Consider the following 16,856-nt stretch of genomic DNA (forward strand, 5'->3'; position numbering starts at 1 on the left):
TCTTCAAGATTTTTTTTTGGGAGAATGTTGAAATAATTCCTTGAAAATTTTCTCATACATAATACATTTATAGACCTAATTTGTCCAAACTTACTTGGATCTAGTCATACATTAAATCATCATTAAGCGTGAAGTCAACTGCATGGATCATCAATTTGTTCGTCTGAACATTGACAATTGATGGTGTAAGTGTCTTTCTTGTGGCTACTGAGAAAGAGAAAGGTAACCCATCTCCTGGAAGTTCTTGACCGTGTCATAAAGACACTGTTTCACAGGTGTGAAATTAAGGCCCAGGTCCTTAAGCCTTTGGTTTGAGAACTTGTAAGGTATGGCCTTTGGGTTTGCTTCATCTGAACACCTTCATTCAATGGAAAAGGAAAGGTGTTAGAAAAATAAAACACAGGCTAAGCAATCAAAGAAAATATGTATCATTGAGCCAAAACTACACCATAAGCATACGTACTTGGTTGGTATAGGGTAATCAGGGAATAACTCAGCAAGAGACTTGGCAATGTCGCCACGGTGAACTATATTCTCGGTGCAGAGGTATCGGCCTGCCGCCGCCGGAGTTTCGTACACAAGTATGTGAGCCAAGGCCACATCCTTCACATGCACATAACCTTGTACAGTGTTCAGATATGTTTTGTGTGTTCCATTAACCATTTTGAGTATGTGAATAGCACTGGCATTGATAGTGGGTTGAAGTGATGGGCCTAAAACCACAGAGGGCATCACAACCACCAGGTCCAGACCTTTCTCCATAGCCTCCTTCCAGGCAGCCTTTTCTCCTACCGTCTTTGCATAACAGTACCAATTCTGCACTCAGGTTTATTTGAATTTTCATCATTTTAGAGCTTTGCAGGTCAATTTACTCAAAGTAATGTTTCTAATGCATTTAATGCACAGCACTGAAACTCAACTGGTGTTTTTCTTGTTCGGTGAAATCTCAAAGTGGGCTTAAAATTTTGGCTTGCCAAAATAATGATTTGTTAAAAATGGAGAAAAAACAGACAAGAATCACATAGATGATTTGGACTGCTTCTGTTCCAAAAAATGTAAAAGAACACAAGAAAGAAAAACGTTGCCAAACAACCCCTCATTAACTTGGGTAGACTGAGTTGATCTGATACTGTTTTAGAACCATGTAAATAGAAACCAACCTGAGTGCTCTTGCAAAATTCCAGGTCACTCCAACATGTCTCGTCCACAACTTCTGAGTTTCTGTTGGGGTTCATGTGTACTGCTCCAATTGAAGATGTCAAAACCAGACGGCGAACCTTGGCATCTGCTGCAGCATTCACAACATTTATTGTTCCAGTCACTGCTGGTTCAAGCACTTGCTCCTTCAATACATCAAAACATAAACACCACACATCACTAAACTTATTAGACCATGGATGTAACAAACACAGAAGTAAACAAATCAATGCTTACAATAGGGTGGTAATAACCTACTACGTTGTTAGTTAGAGGACAAGCTGTGTGGAATACACCATCACATCCCTTCATGACATTGGGAAGGCTCTTGTAATCAAGAACATCTGCCTTGTAGAGAATCAGTCGTTCTTTAGCTCCACCAAGATCCTTTAAGTAAGAGTTCTTAGCGTCTTCTGCAAGAAGAAAATATATATTGAACAGAAAGAACTCATAACAATCCCGAAAAGCTGAGGAGGAAGAGCGTAAGAGAGTTAGAACTCACCTGGGTTTCTCATCGTTCCTCTAACCGTATAACCTTTCTCCAAGAGAAGCTTGACAAGCCATGAACCGATGAAGCCTCCTGCACCAATCACACATACAGTTTGGCAGGAAACTGGTAAAACTATCTCCTCCATTTCGTAGCAGTACTCTTGCACGAAAGTCTCTTCAATCTTGTTTTTGTGACACTGAATTCTACTGTATATAACACGTAGAAATCCAGCGCAGTTCAGGTGGTCAGAAGGTGGGTGAGAATGTTCTATTTATAGGTGACAATGGGAGAAGGATCACCAGGGTTGGGTGAAGATTATGACTCAGCTTCAGAAGCTTCGATTAAAAGCTGCTAACCACCCATTAAACCAAAAACTACATTTTGACTAAATTATAAATAGAAAAAAAAAGACTACGCGGATGCTTGAAAGGTGTAAGACCATTTGGAAATTTATCCAAATAAACAAGGAAATTGATGGTCCATTTGCTTGTATATATATATGATATTTGTTTCAACATCACATCAAATGGTTGAAATTCATTTATAAGTTATATCAAAGAGTTGTGATTAAATTTAAAAAAAAAGAATAATGTGATTCGTAAATGGGCTTCAACCTTTGGATGCGATGTTAGAACACATATCACACATCTACAAGGAAATGGATGGTCCATTTTCGTGTATGAAATGGATTGGATATTGTACCTAGGACCCTTATCCCTTTTTCTCACATCCGATGCAATCACAATTGGGTTAATCCCTTAATAAGAGTTGGTCACATAGATATTAACAGGGATGTTACATATGTGGTGCATATGATGTGGTGGTGTCCATCATTGGATGCATGACATGTGGATTTTGTTCAATTCCAACAGTTCAAAACATGGTTCTATTCGCATTAAAGAAAAATCGGTTTTGGTTCGCTTAAGTTGGTTAAATGTGAACATAGTGCTTTGAACGGCTGGGATTTAATGAAATACATGTGGCGTTCATCCGACAATTGGCACAACAGGCATCACCACATTAGATATACCACTCATGCAGATCCAACAATAGAGCATGTTTAATCAAAATACTCCTTTGGATTATTCATTTCTCCTTGTCACTGTCTTGTTTTGAGAAAAAAACATGCTCTATGGTTGGACCAGTTAGTATCCACACGATGAACTATCCTTAAGTGGGTAATGAATAATAGCTGATATATTCCCTCGTGGTTGCAAAGGATGTGAATTCAGTGGGTGAACGTTTAATTTCTTATAGATAGGCCATTGTGAATCTTGTGAGTCTTGCATCCAGATCCTCTCCACCCAAGTGCATGGAGCATCAAACTTTCCCTCTCACAGACCACCTAACACAAGGGTGGCCTATGGTAAATGGATTGTGAGAGGAAAAATTGGGTGAACCATGCACCCGGGTGGAGAAAATTCAAATATGAGTCTTCAATTTATCATGATACAGAGTGGTCTCTGGGGTATGTCGTGTATCTAGATGTGGTGTGGACCTATCTCTCCTTTTCACCTTTGGAAAGAGGCAGAAGCAATTGCATTTGGGTTTTCTTTATCTTTTACCTAGACCAGTTGATGGGTTGGTTGAATGATCTAATCTAGAAAACTCCTTTAAATTAGATATTTCTTTTGGTAATCATTTAAATGTGATATGAAGTTGAGTTTTTGACAAGTTAGGACTATACATGGAAATAGCTTGCAGGTTGAAAATTTTATCTAACATAGAGTTTTCCAATTGCCATTTTTGAAAGATGTGTAATTGAGCGAATGAGTTAAAAAAAAGAGAAAAAAATAGTTGGTGAATGAGTTCTTAATAATGGAAGTCAAAAATTTCAATTCATTAAATCATTGCAAAGATGAAGTAAGAAGAAGAAAAATGTACTCGATAGTAGAAGTAAGAAAGACGAAATGAAGGAGTGACCAAGTGAGAAAAGAAGTGCTTTTGATGAGTTTCAAATTAAAAAATTATTTATTATACTATTTTATTGGGTGCAATTTATTAATAGAACGTTCTTAATTGTCATTGTTGAACTACTTTAATCTCTTCTTTTTTGTAAATTATGTGTGTTGCTTATGTGGTATTTGATAATTAGCTTGTCTTCAATTTGAATTGATTTTCACTGTTACTCACTATTACCAACCACTTAATAGTTTAATGGATGTAAGTAGGATTTTGTTCTCAATGTCTTTCAAGCCAACACGTTAATGCGTTAGGTAAACAAAATTATAGCATGGATGTGCATCTCTCGGGCATAGTTGAGGTTCCACCATCTATGAGGAGAGAGTAGAGACACAAGAAGAATCCTTCCCCCACCTAAATTAGCGCACAGGTCTTCTGTGTTTGGACAGTGCATATATCCATGTGTCTGTTCACTGAACACATTGTTCATATTACTATGCACTGATGCACTGATGCACGGCCTATTGACAATCTGCATCCACCTAAACCATAAAAACCATAAAAGAAGTGGGAAAAGAAAAAATTGTAGTCATAAGAAAGAGGAAAATGGAATGGTATCAATGGATGCAGGGCTTAGTTTGTTGTAACTTGAAGTGGGTTGGTGCTTGTGTGAATGCATGGGCTTATGGAGTCAATAGAACTGGTGTGGCTATTAATTTGTTTGTGGTTGTTGGTTAAGTAGTAGAAAGACTAAATGACCTGTTATTTAACTAAGATCTTCTCTTCGATCTTGGTGGGTGTTTACAATTTGATTGGAAATGTTTGGTTTTCAAAATCATAAAAGTGCTAATAAAGGCAGCCATGTTCACCAACCATTAGTTGACAAGGAAGCTTCTAGTATCTGATGAGTCAAAAAACGCTGTCGTCAAACATTGTATGTAAATCAGAGTGATTACTGCATTCATAGGTCAATTGATAATACTGTTTAAATTGGAAAAATGGCTCTTTTTTCTTTTTTCCACATTCGTTGAGGAAAGTAAGAGCTTGTGGTTGGGAACATCTGACCAAATAAGATTTTCAAAGATTTGGTAACCAGCCTCATGAATCATGACTTTCGATTTCCTAATAAAAAGTTTGATTCTGTTCAAATTACATCATCAATGTAGTGGGTTTTATTAGTTATGTGTGGGATTTTCTTCCATAATTACATAGCTATTGGATTAGGAAGGATGGCTTTGAGTCTTGGTCGACCTTGAATGTTGTGCAATATGTGCTACCGATGGTCAAGATTAAAATCTCGACAGGACAATGCTGTACAGCATTGAAGCTCTTGAGTCCTAACCATTTCGGTTGAGTGGTAATTGACATTGCCAAATTCTGTTGAGGGTTTCAATATTGTATGTAAACCCACTATATCCATGCATTTAGCTTAGGTATTCGGATTTGGTTGCTTAGTACTATAGACATGGCATCCAATAGTCGGATGCATGGGCACACACACAAGAGCGGAACCCGGATTCAACATTGGAAAGCCATAATGACCTTTTTCCTCAGTGCCGTTATTCATAAATTTCTTTTTTTAATATAGAGAGGGGCCAAGTATTGATATCCCAATGGGAGAAGGTCAATAAAAAAACCCCAAATAGGCTTATTTTAAAAGAATTAAAATAGGGGGTGCTCCCCAGCCCAAGAATAGCTTCACTCATGCGCACACCTACCTGGGTGAAGAGGATGTAATCATTCTTTCTTATGCTAAATTTGGAGTGATTTTTATTTTAATTTTACATGGAATTAACCAAAAAAAATAAAAACAAAGTAATCAGTAAATAGAATTTTTTTTCTATTTTAAAATTTTGAAACCGTTTATGTCGTACCAAAAGTGAAACCCACCTTGACCGAAAAAGCTTGGGTTTGCGCATTAATTGCGCAGGATCATCAAGCCGAAATTTTGACTGAAATTTCAATCCCACCACATAAAATGAATGGTTTGATGGTCTGAGCATTTATTGTGTGGGACCCAAACAAGGTACCACCCTGACTATGTCGGCTAGAGCATTTAGACCAACGGGCCCACATGGCACCGTCACTTGTTTTTCACTGATATTTACATCCTCGGTAGGGAGTCCATCTCTGCTAAAACGTGCTAAGCTCGACGACCAACTCGATGAACTCCTTTTAATTATGTTGACCAAAAAAAAAAAACTCCTTTTAATTACGAGAGAGAAAAAAAAGCCCACGAAGGCCCAAGAAAATGAAGAGGGTTCATGCAGCAAAAGCCAGTCCCGTAGGGGGTTTTGGATCACCTATTAGGAGATATATTTTTTAGGTTAGATATTAGGAGAGATATCCGCACCCCTGATGCTTTGTCAACAGGCCGGGTTGGGTTGGGGCCGTTGGGCTTAGGGTAGATTTGGGCCGGACAAGGCTAGGTCAATAGGGTTTTATTGACACCTCTAATGCTTTTTCACTGCATTGAAGGGGTGTGTTCCTTAGATTGGTAGGATCCAATGGGGTCCTTCTTCTTATTCATTTTATCAGTACTAATAAATGAGTCTTACTCTTATCATGTGGTAGAAAAAGTGTCAGATGAACACATAACTCTCCCTTAATAGAGAGATGATTCAGAACCAACGGGGGTTGGTCCAAGTGATAAACAGCTTGGTTCGCTTAAGCAAGGTTTCGGTATCGAATTCTTGTCGATGCGCTAAAAATTCCGGCTGGGAGACTCACCCACCACAGCCAGGTGTGAGACGCGGGTCAACCCAACGGTTTATAAAACCGGGTTGGCAAACCAAAAAAGAAAAAGAAAAAAGAGAGAGATGATCCAGACACGAACGGCCTTTGTTCTATGAAAAAACAGAGCGTGGATTTGGTTGGCCATTAGATATTTAGGGTTTTTCCCGTTCGTTTCAGAAATTAAATGATCCTTCGGTTAGGCCGTTACATACATTCCAAATGAAGAGCACCCACCACCACTAGCTTCCCATGAGGCTTATCAGTGGCGCCACTGGGTGAGGTGCAGAAAAGATATCAATTATTCCATCCATTGTGCTCATAGCAGCCTACACCAGTTCAAACACATGCAGGGTTAAACTCAGACACATTTAAGATCATGTCATGAATAACTTAAAAAGTGAACAGTTGAAAGCTCACCTTCATTTGTTCTGGGTTCTTGCTTTCCAAAAACGAATTGGCTCCAAGGCTTTCAATTGCATCTTGCTTCTTGCTTGGTGATGAACTGATCACACTCACACTCATGCCAAAGGCCTTAGCGAACTTCACTGCCAGATGCCCAAGTCCACCAAGTCCTACCACACCCAAATGCAATCCTGACTTGTCCAGTCCATAGTATTTCATAGTACAACCTGCACATAGCAATGGAGCTGCGGCATCTAATGGCAGATTTTCAGGGAAACGAAGAGCTAAATGCTCATTAACAACAAAGATATCTGAATATCCACCCTAGTTTTTCTTTCCAGTGCCGTCATCAAACAGTGTATGTTGCATCTATTTTGGGGTAGTATCTCTCCAAATCCTGCTTGCAATTTTCACAAGCACGGCAAGAGCCAGCCAAGCCCCCCACACCTACTCTGTCTCCAATCTTGAATTTCTCTACTTCGCATCCAACTTGTGTTACTATCCCTGAGATTTCGTTTCTGTATGTGTTCAATAAATTGAATAATAAGACGAGATCGAATAGTTTAAAGTTCTGGGCTTGGATTGAATGGTAATATACCCACATACCCAGGAACAATAGGGTAAAAACCAGCTCCAAAATCATCCCTTGTAAGGTGAAGGTCTGAATGGCAGATTCCACAGCAAAGTATTTTCAAAGTGATATCGTTGTAATCATTAATCCTGTAAAGAACACCAAAAGTACTTATTAAATCACCAGTCAAACTTTTCAATTAAATAGTGAGGGCTAAATAATATATATTCAATATTCTTACCTCCTAGTGAAGTTAAATGGGGAGAGGACTCAAAAGGAGTTTCTTGCTGCCTAACCAAAGGCCTGCTGTGTCTGTTCTTCTCCTTGATTGCTCGACATGTCACAACCAGATAAGCAATCGAAATAGGGATCTCTGAGTATCCTTGATCTTGCTGGGTTTAATTTGTGAAGATGTTGTTGTAACTTCTATGTTTTTGATACAGTTCAGAGGAGAAAATTTGGTTATGTATAATCCTTTTTATTTTCATGATGTGAATTTGATGGCTATTTTATAAGATTTACATCCTCTATAATTTCCTATAATTCTTATATAGTATTGCGACACGTGGTAGTTAGTTATCCAATGATCACGATTAGAAATCAATTAAGAATTGAATTTTAACAAATTCAAAATTTTCTCTCAATTTCGTCTCTCTCCGTTTCTTGAGACTTAATTTTAAGGATTTATTAGATTCAATTCTTAATTGGGTTTTAATCCTGACCATTGGATAACTAACCACACATGTCACAATCCTATTTAGAAATTACAGAGAATTACGGAAGAGAGAATTGTAGAGGATGTTAACCAGTCTTAGATATGGTGAACTTAGAATATTATAAATTACTAACAGTAAACCCTTTTTTGCCATTTTATCCATGGGTGAAAAAAAAATATAAGTTTTTTTATTTTACAAAACTTTACCTAATTTTTCAAATTTACAAAATAAATCTCCCTGTGGGCCTTACTCCCATAATTCGTTGTGTGGTTCAATCCCATCTAGCTTTGGAAACATACTGGAAAAGGTTTACATGGATGTTTAAGTTCAGGGAAGTAGAGAGAAGAATTCAGTCGCTTTAAGCTCTGAGTCTTTCTTCTCTTTCAATCTCAAGCTCAAACTGAAACTTTCAGTCTCTTGATCTTCACTTGTTATTGTATGGCCGCCAATTCGCAGAGCCGAGGAATCTCAAGCATAGAGAAGCAATTCATAAGCCAGATCTCAGCCGGAAGTTTTGATTCCGCTCGCGTTTCTTCCCCTTTGGCTTTTGCGTGAGGTAATAATCATTTCATACGATTTCTTTGTTTTTCCTCCTCCACATTTGATTTGCAATTTCTATGAACGGTTTTTTTTGGAAATTTTTTCCAGGAACTTGCTGCTCTGTTTCTTCAGGTCATGGTTTTCTCTCTGTTGTGACTGTTCTGTTGTTAATTTGAGAAATTATTTGGCCAAGAATATCAAATTTATGTTCACTTCTGTGTTTTTGTTGAGGGAAATCTTGATATGGCTTTGTTTTGGTGTTATTTTGACAATTCGTTTATGCTAGGTTTTGCTTTCTGTAGTTTTTTTAAGTTGTTCTTTCTAGTTTCAAGTTTCCAAGAGTTTCGGTAGCCGACCGATCATAAACTGTAGATTTCTTGGAGTTTTACGATTGCGAAGAAACTAACATTTTAAGGATTTTGTGTTCTCATAGGCAGTTTTCTCCACCTCTCATGCTCGGCAGGAAGTTTGGATTTTATGCTCTTACACAATCGGTCTTTTTCTTCTTGCCGTTCGCCTGCACATTTGCTGTATTTTGTGAAAATCTTTGATTTCTTCATTTTTCTTTGATCTTTCCCCCAAAATCTAGTTTCATGGAAATCTGAAAATTCTTTATCAATATCTTTTTACGTCACGAATTCCACAATGAGTTATTTTGTGAATTTGAAAAATGAAGTGAGTTTCTGTAAAATAATAATAATAAAAAATCATATTTCCCTTCACCCATGGGCAAAATGGTTATTTCAATATTAAAGTTAAAGAGTAATTTGTAACATTCTAAATTCACCAGATTGGGCAACCTATGATATTGACTTCTTTAACACATGCACCAAATATCTTATTTCTAACCTTGTGTCATATCATTCCCTATCCCAAAATTCCAAGCTTTGGGAAAAAATAGAAGAAGGAAAAACTGTTTCTTTGCCCCTAGGAATGCGAGTTTTTGGGCGCAAATGGTTGTGTCTTGTTAAGCACATGGCACATGGGGCTGTTGAAAGATACAAGGCAAGGTTGGTGGCCAGGTGCTTCACTTGGACTTATGGGATCAACTACCTATAAACATTTTCCCAGGTTGCTAGGATGACACTGTTCAATCGTCCTTTGATGTGCAATAATATGGGGTGGTGCCTAGAGTAGTTTGATGTGAAGAATCCTTTTCACTCTAGAGAACTTCAAGCAGAGGTGTTTTTGGATGTGTCTGTTAGGTATGCTACCATTGAGGCTCGTGGGAAAGTGTGCAGGCTGAAGAGAGCTTTGTATAGGCTAAGCAGTCGCCTATGTCTTGGTTTGGGAGATTTCATAAGGCCATGATTTCTATTGGTTACAAGCAAAGTAATGCTGATTATACCCTATTCATCAAGAGAGAAAATTCCTGTACCACGATACTCTTAGTCTAAGTGGATGACATTGTACTCACAGGGAGCAGTGAGGAGGAGATTGCAGCTTTGAAGAAATTTTTAGGTACTGAATTTAAAATCAAGGACAGGGGAAAGCTTTGTTACTTCCTAGAGCTGGAGTTGGCATTTGTGGCAAATGGTATTTCTCTCTCTCAAAGAGAGTATACTATAGACCTACTTGAGGAAGACTAGAATGTTAGGATGTACGCCAGTAGAAACTCCTATTTGCCTAACCTACAGTTGTGGGCAAAAGAAGAAGATTCAGCCAATAGTATTTCCCTCTCTTAAAGAAAGTATACTCTAGACCTACTGGTAGAGACTAGAATGTTAGGATGTAAGCCAACATAAACTCCTATTGAGCCTAACCAACACTTGAAGGCAAAAGTAGGAGAAGCAGTACAAAACAAGTTATCAAAAGTTAGTAGGGAACTTCACCTATTTATCTCATACTAGATTTGACATCACATTTGCAGTCACTTTTGTTTGCTAGTATATGGATCTCTACTCACACTTGGATGCAGCAAATCGTATCTTGTGGTATTCGAATGCTACTCGAAGAAGGAAATCTAATTTCAGCTGATGAACACTTAAAAATTGAGGCTTACACATGCAGACTAGGCAGGGTGTCTAGATAATAGGAGATCTACCTTTGGATATTGTATGTCTTGTGAGAAGAAATCTATTTGGGTGGATTTGGTTTCCTATTCTGTTCTTTCCTTATTGAGGGTAGATTGCTAGGATGTCTCTAGATATTGTTTATGTTGTAAGATTTCCACATTGGGAAGATTTCATCTGTTGTGTATTTGATAAGTTTTATGTATAAGAAAAGCTCCTTCTGTGTCCTTTGGAGTTTCAGACACAAGTTAGGATTTTCTCAAACTCTTCCAACATGGTATTAGAATCAACTCCGATTCATGACTGCGCACCATCCTCTTTCTCATCTGTGTGTCTTCTTCCTTTTCTCTGCTTCATCATAGCCTTCTTCTCCGCCCATCTCAGCAACCATCGTTTTTTCACCCATCGTCTTCTTCGTCTGCCAGGCTTTGCTGCAACCACCAGAAGCAATCTCTGTTTTTTTTTCTTTTTTTTTCTCCCTTAAAAAAAGACCCCTCAATCGAATCCTCTATACAACCTTTTGTTCTGGTTTTTCCAGCTTGCAATTCACTTAAGGATGGAAAAGAAAAAACATTGCCTCCTCTTATTCCAGAACCCACCGTCACTTTTGGTTTTTCCTCACAGCTAGAACCATCAAACTTCCACCACCTGCAGAATCGCCTCTTTTCCAGAGCTATTGCTTTTGGTTCTTCTTTACAACCAGAACCATCTAACTTCCGCCACTGCAAAATTCACGTCCTTTTCTCTATCTTCTTTTTTTTTTTGTGGCCTCTCTAAGCTTTTTTTTGGTGAAGCCTCTCTAAGCCCTTTGACCATATTTTTCTAACCTTTTTATAAGGCAATAGTTGGTTATTTTTATTATTGAGGGTGGAATTGTCTTGATAGAATCTTTTATTATTCTCTTTATAATCTTCTTACTCTGCTAGTTTTGATTTCCCCTCTATGAATCAGAGAAACTCGTAAATGTAATTTTATTGCCTGTTTGAATGACGAATTCGATAACTGTATGGATATCTTTGTAGTCTAGTATGTTACCAAGATCAGGAGACCCATTGGGCTTCACATATAGCACCCACCAACTAACATTAATGCACATTCTTGGTATGTTGTCTACTCGCTTTCTGATTTTTAAATTGGCTTGGTGTAGGATATGGAATTCATGGAGACTGAGCATGAGTGCTGTGATAAGGCTTGTGTCTAAACAATTCCTGGCTGTCTTACTTTCAATTTTTCTGTCTAATACACTGTTTGACTCTTTTTGTTCTTTGGGTAGACCAGTGGATTCTTTTTTTCTGGCATGAAGTGTATTGATTGATTAGTTGTCATCTTTGCAGTTGTTTTTCTTCATCCATGAATCAATTGCACTTGTCATGGTATTAATGAAATCTGGTCCTTGGCTCATTGGATGAAAACCTTGTTTCAAATGAACACCCATTGCCAAGTTTGGGCGACTCTTATGAGGTTGGTATAGGTAGACTGAACTATTATTTGCTGTGTCAATTCGTTGATTTGGTTTCTCATTGACCTTTCCAAATTCCAACTAATATGTCATTCGGAGATAAAATGATTAAATGAATATTGTTTGGCTAAAATTCACAATAGCATTGTGTGAGATGCACCAGAAAACAATATTAGGAAGCTTACCGTGTAAGTTAAACCATTCACAAGAACTCTGATCGAACTTTGGTCAAGAAATGCTTGTATGTAGGGGAAGCACTTACTTATGGTTTGATTGATAGATATGGCATTAGTCACTACTTAGAAATTTATGTCCTACAGACCAAAATTTCAATCAGCAGGGCTTCAACGTGTGATCTAGTGCAGGCCTGATGATACTGAACTTAGGCTGCAATTATGATGGTCAAAGTATCAGCTGTGGTGGTGTTTCAGAGTCAGAGAGCAGTGTATGTTGGTGAAGCACTTGGATGAAGATGGGATAGAGAGGTGGATCTAATGCAAGAGGTATGGTGTAGAATTCTTGAGAACCCAGGATGGGCACCAGCGCAGTCCTCTCATCTTGATAATTTAGGACTCTCACAGGTTGGTGCACCAGTGATTATTAATCTTTCTTTGTGCAAACTCTTAGGCTGCTTATTAATTAATTTTGCAAGTAGGAATTGCATCAATATGATATATGATATGATCTACAAATGTTAGAAGGAAAGGAAAAAGATAATTCACCGACAAAAAGTAGGAGTGCAAGCACAAAGTTGGTCGTGCTCAACCCAGGGCTAAACTTACCCACCCACCCCTGTTGAAAGTTTATAATCTTCTTATCTGTTCAAAATCATTTGTGTACAAAATTTATTTCTTACCATTCCTCACCAACATGCCACCCCGCACCCCCCAAAGGGGGAAGAGAAAAAGATGAATGCCTTCTCAAATAAAGGTTAGTTAAATGTGTTTTCTTTATATCAATGACATGCCAATGGGTCCGTAGCAATGTTCACATAAGGTGTTAGCAATGTCGATGACAAATCGATATCTAACATCTCCTCTTGCAAGCCTGTCCATCGCAGTATTTAAGTAATCCATAGATATGACTTCTATATCTGCTACTATGTTGTGCTCCCCTGCAAAATCTATCATTTCTTGTGTTTCTTTCATCCCTCCTATTGCGCTTCCGCCAACAAGCTTCCTCCCTTTGATCCAAAGTGAAAGCAAGCATGAATTAGATTAGATTTATGATTTTTGACTGACACTTCTAATGAGCTAGGAAGAGGTTCCCATTTACTTACCCACAAGCAATGGAAATAGTGGCAGCTCTACAGTTTTTTCAGGCGCACCCACCACAACAAGCTTACCCTGAGGCTTCAATAGATCAATCAAAGGTCCAATGGGGTGAGGAGCAGAAGCCGTATCAATAATGCCATCCATTGTGCTGATAGCAGCCTGCAACAATTCAAGCACCTGGGATTAAAACAATACCTGGTAACATATTGAATGTATGCATTGTGTACAGGGAAAAGCATTATAGGTTCACCTTCATTTGATCTGCTTGTTTACTAACCAGGAATGAATCGGCCCCTAGTCGTTCAATGGCTTCCATTTTCTTTGTTGGTGATGTACTGATTACAGTAACCTTCATGCCAAAGGCTTTAGCAAACCTGACTGCTACATGCCCAAGTCCACCGAGCCCAACGACTCCCAAATGCATTCCTGACTTATCTAGTCCGTAGTATTTCATGGGGCTGTAAATAGTGATCCCTGCACATAGTAACGGTGCTCCGGCATCCAACGGCATGTTTTCTGGAAATCGAACAGCAAAATGCTCATTCACAACAAAGATATCGGAATATCCACCATATTGTTTCTTTCCTGTACCATCATCAAACATGGTGTATGTAGATTCAAGTCTTGGGCAATAGCTCTCCAATTCCTGCTTGCAGCTTTGACAAGCACCACAGGAGCCAACCATGCACCCTACACCGACTTTATCTCCTATCTTGAATTTCTCTACGTTACGTCCCACTTGGATGACTATTCCTGCGATCTCATGTCTGTGTATTCAAGAAATTAATTCATGAAACTCAGGGATACCCAGGAAGAACATGTAAGGATTACAGATTGTCCACCAAGGAAGTAAAAATTGAACTAGGAAATGAGAAAAGGCAGAAAAATACCTACCCAGGAACAACAGGGTAAAGACCCAATCCAAATTTATCCCTAGTGATTTGAAGGTCTGCATGGCAGATTCCACAGTAACATATCTTGATGGTAATATCATCATCTCCATTACCCCTGTGAAGAAAATTTCAAATGACAAAAAAGATAAAGAGTTAGCTTTGGATCGGTAGAAGACGACCCATAAGTCATCTTTGAATCATCACAGTGTGTGCGCAGAGTATGTTAATAACCTCCTGGTGAATTGAAATGGGGAGAGAACTCCTGAGTTGTCTTTTGCTGCCCAACCAAATGCCTTCTGTGTTTGCTCTTCTCCTCGACTGGTTAACATTTTACTTCCAGATGGGTTGATGGAGAGATTCAAAACGACTGATTGTAGATTGATTCAGGCCCAGTTTCAGTTTTGAAGAGCCAATTAAAAATGACTCATGTTTATAGGAGGGAGAGTTAGTTCTGGTGTCGCCATTGATGAAGAAGGCTTGCTCTCTCTTAGTGCTAGACAACCAGGCCATTGATGGACAACAGGACAAGGCAGCTGGTTTTGGATACTTCTGGGATTCCATTCGTGAAAAACGACTCTAATATAAGCTTAGAAAAATGCCTCTTGATTTCTCTCTTGGCTAAGACATCTGGGGAAATGAGGCAAGAAACATGTTGCCCAAGACTTTTTTTTGGTCATTGGAACTATTAAAGCCGCGGAAACAAGAACTACAACGTCACTGTCCTGCTTTTCACAAATGGTTATATGCAAACATCATTACATCAATTGCCACCGAGTGGTAAGTTTTATACATTCATTAATATTTATAAAAGAAATTGTAAATTTAAATTTTAAATAAATAAAATGCAACTTGAAGAGCTATCCATTTCTGATAAGGAAAGAATAAATAAACTTAAACCAGTCCGGTTTAAACCCAGTCCGACCAGATCGGAATCAAACCAGTTCGGTTTGAGCCTAGTCCGACCATCTCGGATCACGTTAGACCGACCAAGTCAAGGTCGGTCGAATAAGTACAAAGGCTGAATAACAAGGTAAATCTGAATAAGATTCTAGCCAAAAAAACAGTATTCAGTCATGACTCAACTACTCATGTTTGAGTAGGACTCAATGACTAAGAGTCAGATCACAACCTAACTAAGGTTTGAGTCTCACTCAAACTCATACATAGAAAATCTATAAAAAGGTAAGGGAGCACAAGAGAAAGGTACGCTGAATAGAACTATCACTATTCAAATTCTTATTGTTCATTACTTTCTTGTCTTCCTTAGTCGGATTCCTAACTAGATCGTCGGAGGTGAAAACTCGACCTCCATGGTCGAGCTCACATTATTGCAGGTTGAACCGGTTGAAGGGACGAACAGGATTGTGCAGCAATAATTTCAATCAAATGTCTTTTTCAATATCGTTGAATGATTCTTTAAACTTCTAATTTACTCATGTAAGAAATCCATAAACCACTATTCATGATATCATACAGTCAGAGATTGAAAGTATACTGAATGACCATGATTATAAAATAGTTTATGTATTTTAATGTAAACTTAGTACAAATACTAAAAACATGATTTGCTACGAATTTTGAATTAATTTAACCAACAATATTAGCTGTCAATCATTATTTATTTAGTAGTTAAAGGTGCTACCTTAGAGCATGCTGGATTATACATGAATTTTTTTTTTTTTGGTAGTCGGCGAGTTTGAGTTTATATTAGGGAGATATTACTAATATAGGTTTCGCCTGATGTGTACAAACCTAGGACCTCCCATGGGAGGTTGGGTTTTTAACCTCCCCATGAGAATTATTAATAAAGAAGCATGCTCCCTGATTGTCTCTGTTATAATTTGCAGATGACCCTTCCCCATCTGAGTGTTAGGGTCATTTGTTGGGCTACAGACCTTCCGATTGGTTTTTATCTTCCCTTTGAGGTTGTGAAAGCAATGAGGGCCAGATCTTGTTTCTTGAATCGTAGAATTGCAACCTCTTTCATTAGCATCCATAACTATTTCGAAAATATAATGGGAATATCTATACTTACACTCAATACATTACATTTTCATTTTCTTGAGGGCATTTTTGTCTTAAAATTTATTAAACTAACCATATCAGTTATTGAGTTAAAGGACCATTCTATACCTAGTTAATGCTGGATACCCCCGGGCGAGCAAGCGTCAATCCTTTTTTGGATTAAATTTAACTTATATCAAATGGCAATGGTCCAACTGAAAATTATCCTACATATAAATACACAAAAGTTAAACACCCTACTTTCTTAATTAGTAAAGACAGAAAAACATCCTCTACTGTGCACTAGTATCTGTTGTTATACCAAATGATTGGCTGAGAAAACAAAGTAAATATAAGACTATTGAAGATTTCAAAAAATTAAAATTAAGTTTTTAATATTTGCCAATCATTTGGTGTAAAAATGCACTACTGTGCACAACAAATGATTTTTTCCCCCATAAAAACGACAGAAATAACTGTTTTATCCTCTCTCTCTCCTTTTATTAGAAGTTCTTGTATTAATGTATAGATTAAAACTAGGGCTGAGCTTAATTATTTTAAGCTGAAAAACATTCAGCCCAAACACGGCCTGTTAGTAAAATAATGGTTACGGGCTAGTTTTAGTTTGATGCAGTTTAGGTTTGGTTGATTAACGGTGTT

General features: G+C 38.0%; 2 protein-coding genes and 1 pseudogene across 2 annotated transcripts; all 3 read right to left on the reverse strand.

The window, feature by feature from the left end:
- On the reverse strand, positions 1–1,912 carry LOC149025872 (cinnamoyl-CoA reductase 1-like). Its single transcript, XM_089143209.1, has 5 exons — positions 1,700–1,912; positions 1,456–1,610; positions 1,161–1,343; positions 464–816; positions 1–358 (listed from the first exon to the last, which is right to left on the reverse strand). The coding sequence occupies exons 1-5, from the start codon at positions 1,830–1,832 to the stop codon at positions 205–207; spliced, it is 978 nt and encodes a 325-aa protein (XP_088999335.1). The 5' UTR covers positions 1,833–1,912; the 3' UTR covers positions 1–204.
- A 2,163-nt stretch (positions 1,913–4,075) lies between these two features.
- Positions 4,076–7,637, reverse strand: LOC149025873 (8-hydroxygeraniol dehydrogenase-like; annotated as a pseudogene).
- A 5,338-nt stretch (positions 7,638–12,975) lies between these two features.
- LOC149025874 (putative mannitol dehydrogenase) lies at positions 12,976–14,521 on the reverse strand. The gene is made up of 5 exons (XM_089143605.1): positions 14,424–14,521; positions 14,194–14,307; positions 13,550–14,066; positions 13,305–13,458; positions 12,976–13,208 (listed from the first exon to the last, which is right to left on the reverse strand). The coding sequence occupies exons 1-5, from the start codon at positions 14,519–14,521 to the stop codon at positions 12,976–12,978; spliced, it is 1,116 nt and encodes a 371-aa protein (XP_088999731.1).
- Positions 14,522–16,856: the final 2,335 nt, after the last annotated feature.

This window comes from Hakea prostrata, chromosome 2 (genome assembly GCF_041222555.1).
Source record: "Hakea prostrata isolate BN-2017 chromosome 2, UWA_Hpros_2, whole genome shotgun sequence".
Lineage (NCBI taxonomy): Eukaryota > Viridiplantae > Streptophyta > Magnoliopsida > Proteales > Proteaceae > Hakea > Hakea prostrata.

Excerpts from the sequence above, each read along its gene's own strand:
- LOC149025872 (XM_089143209.1), bottom strand. The coding sequence starts at position 1,832 with ATGGAGGAGATAGTTTTACCAGTTTCCTGCCAAACTGTATGTGTGATT. Across the intron at positions 817-1,160 it reads AATTTTGCAAGAGCACTCAG|AATTGGTACTGTTATGCAAA; the intron begins GTTGGTTTCTAT and ends ACCTGAGTGCAG. Across the intron at positions 359-463 it reads GATTACCCTATACCAACCAA|GTGTTCAGATGAAGCAAACC; the intron begins GTACGTATGCTT and ends CATTGAATGAAG.
- LOC149025874 (XM_089143605.1), bottom strand. The coding sequence starts at position 14,521 with ATGTTAACCAGTCGAGGAGAAGAGCAAACACAGAAGGCATTTGGTTGG. Across the intron at positions 14,067-14,193 it reads CTTTACCCTGTTGTTCCTGG|ACATGAGATCGCAGGAATAG; the intron begins GTAGGTATTTTT and ends TTGAATACACAG. Across the intron at positions 13,459-13,549 it reads AACAAGCAGATCAAATGAAG|GCTGCTATCAGCACAATGGA; the intron begins GTGAACCTATAA and ends GAATTGTTGCAG.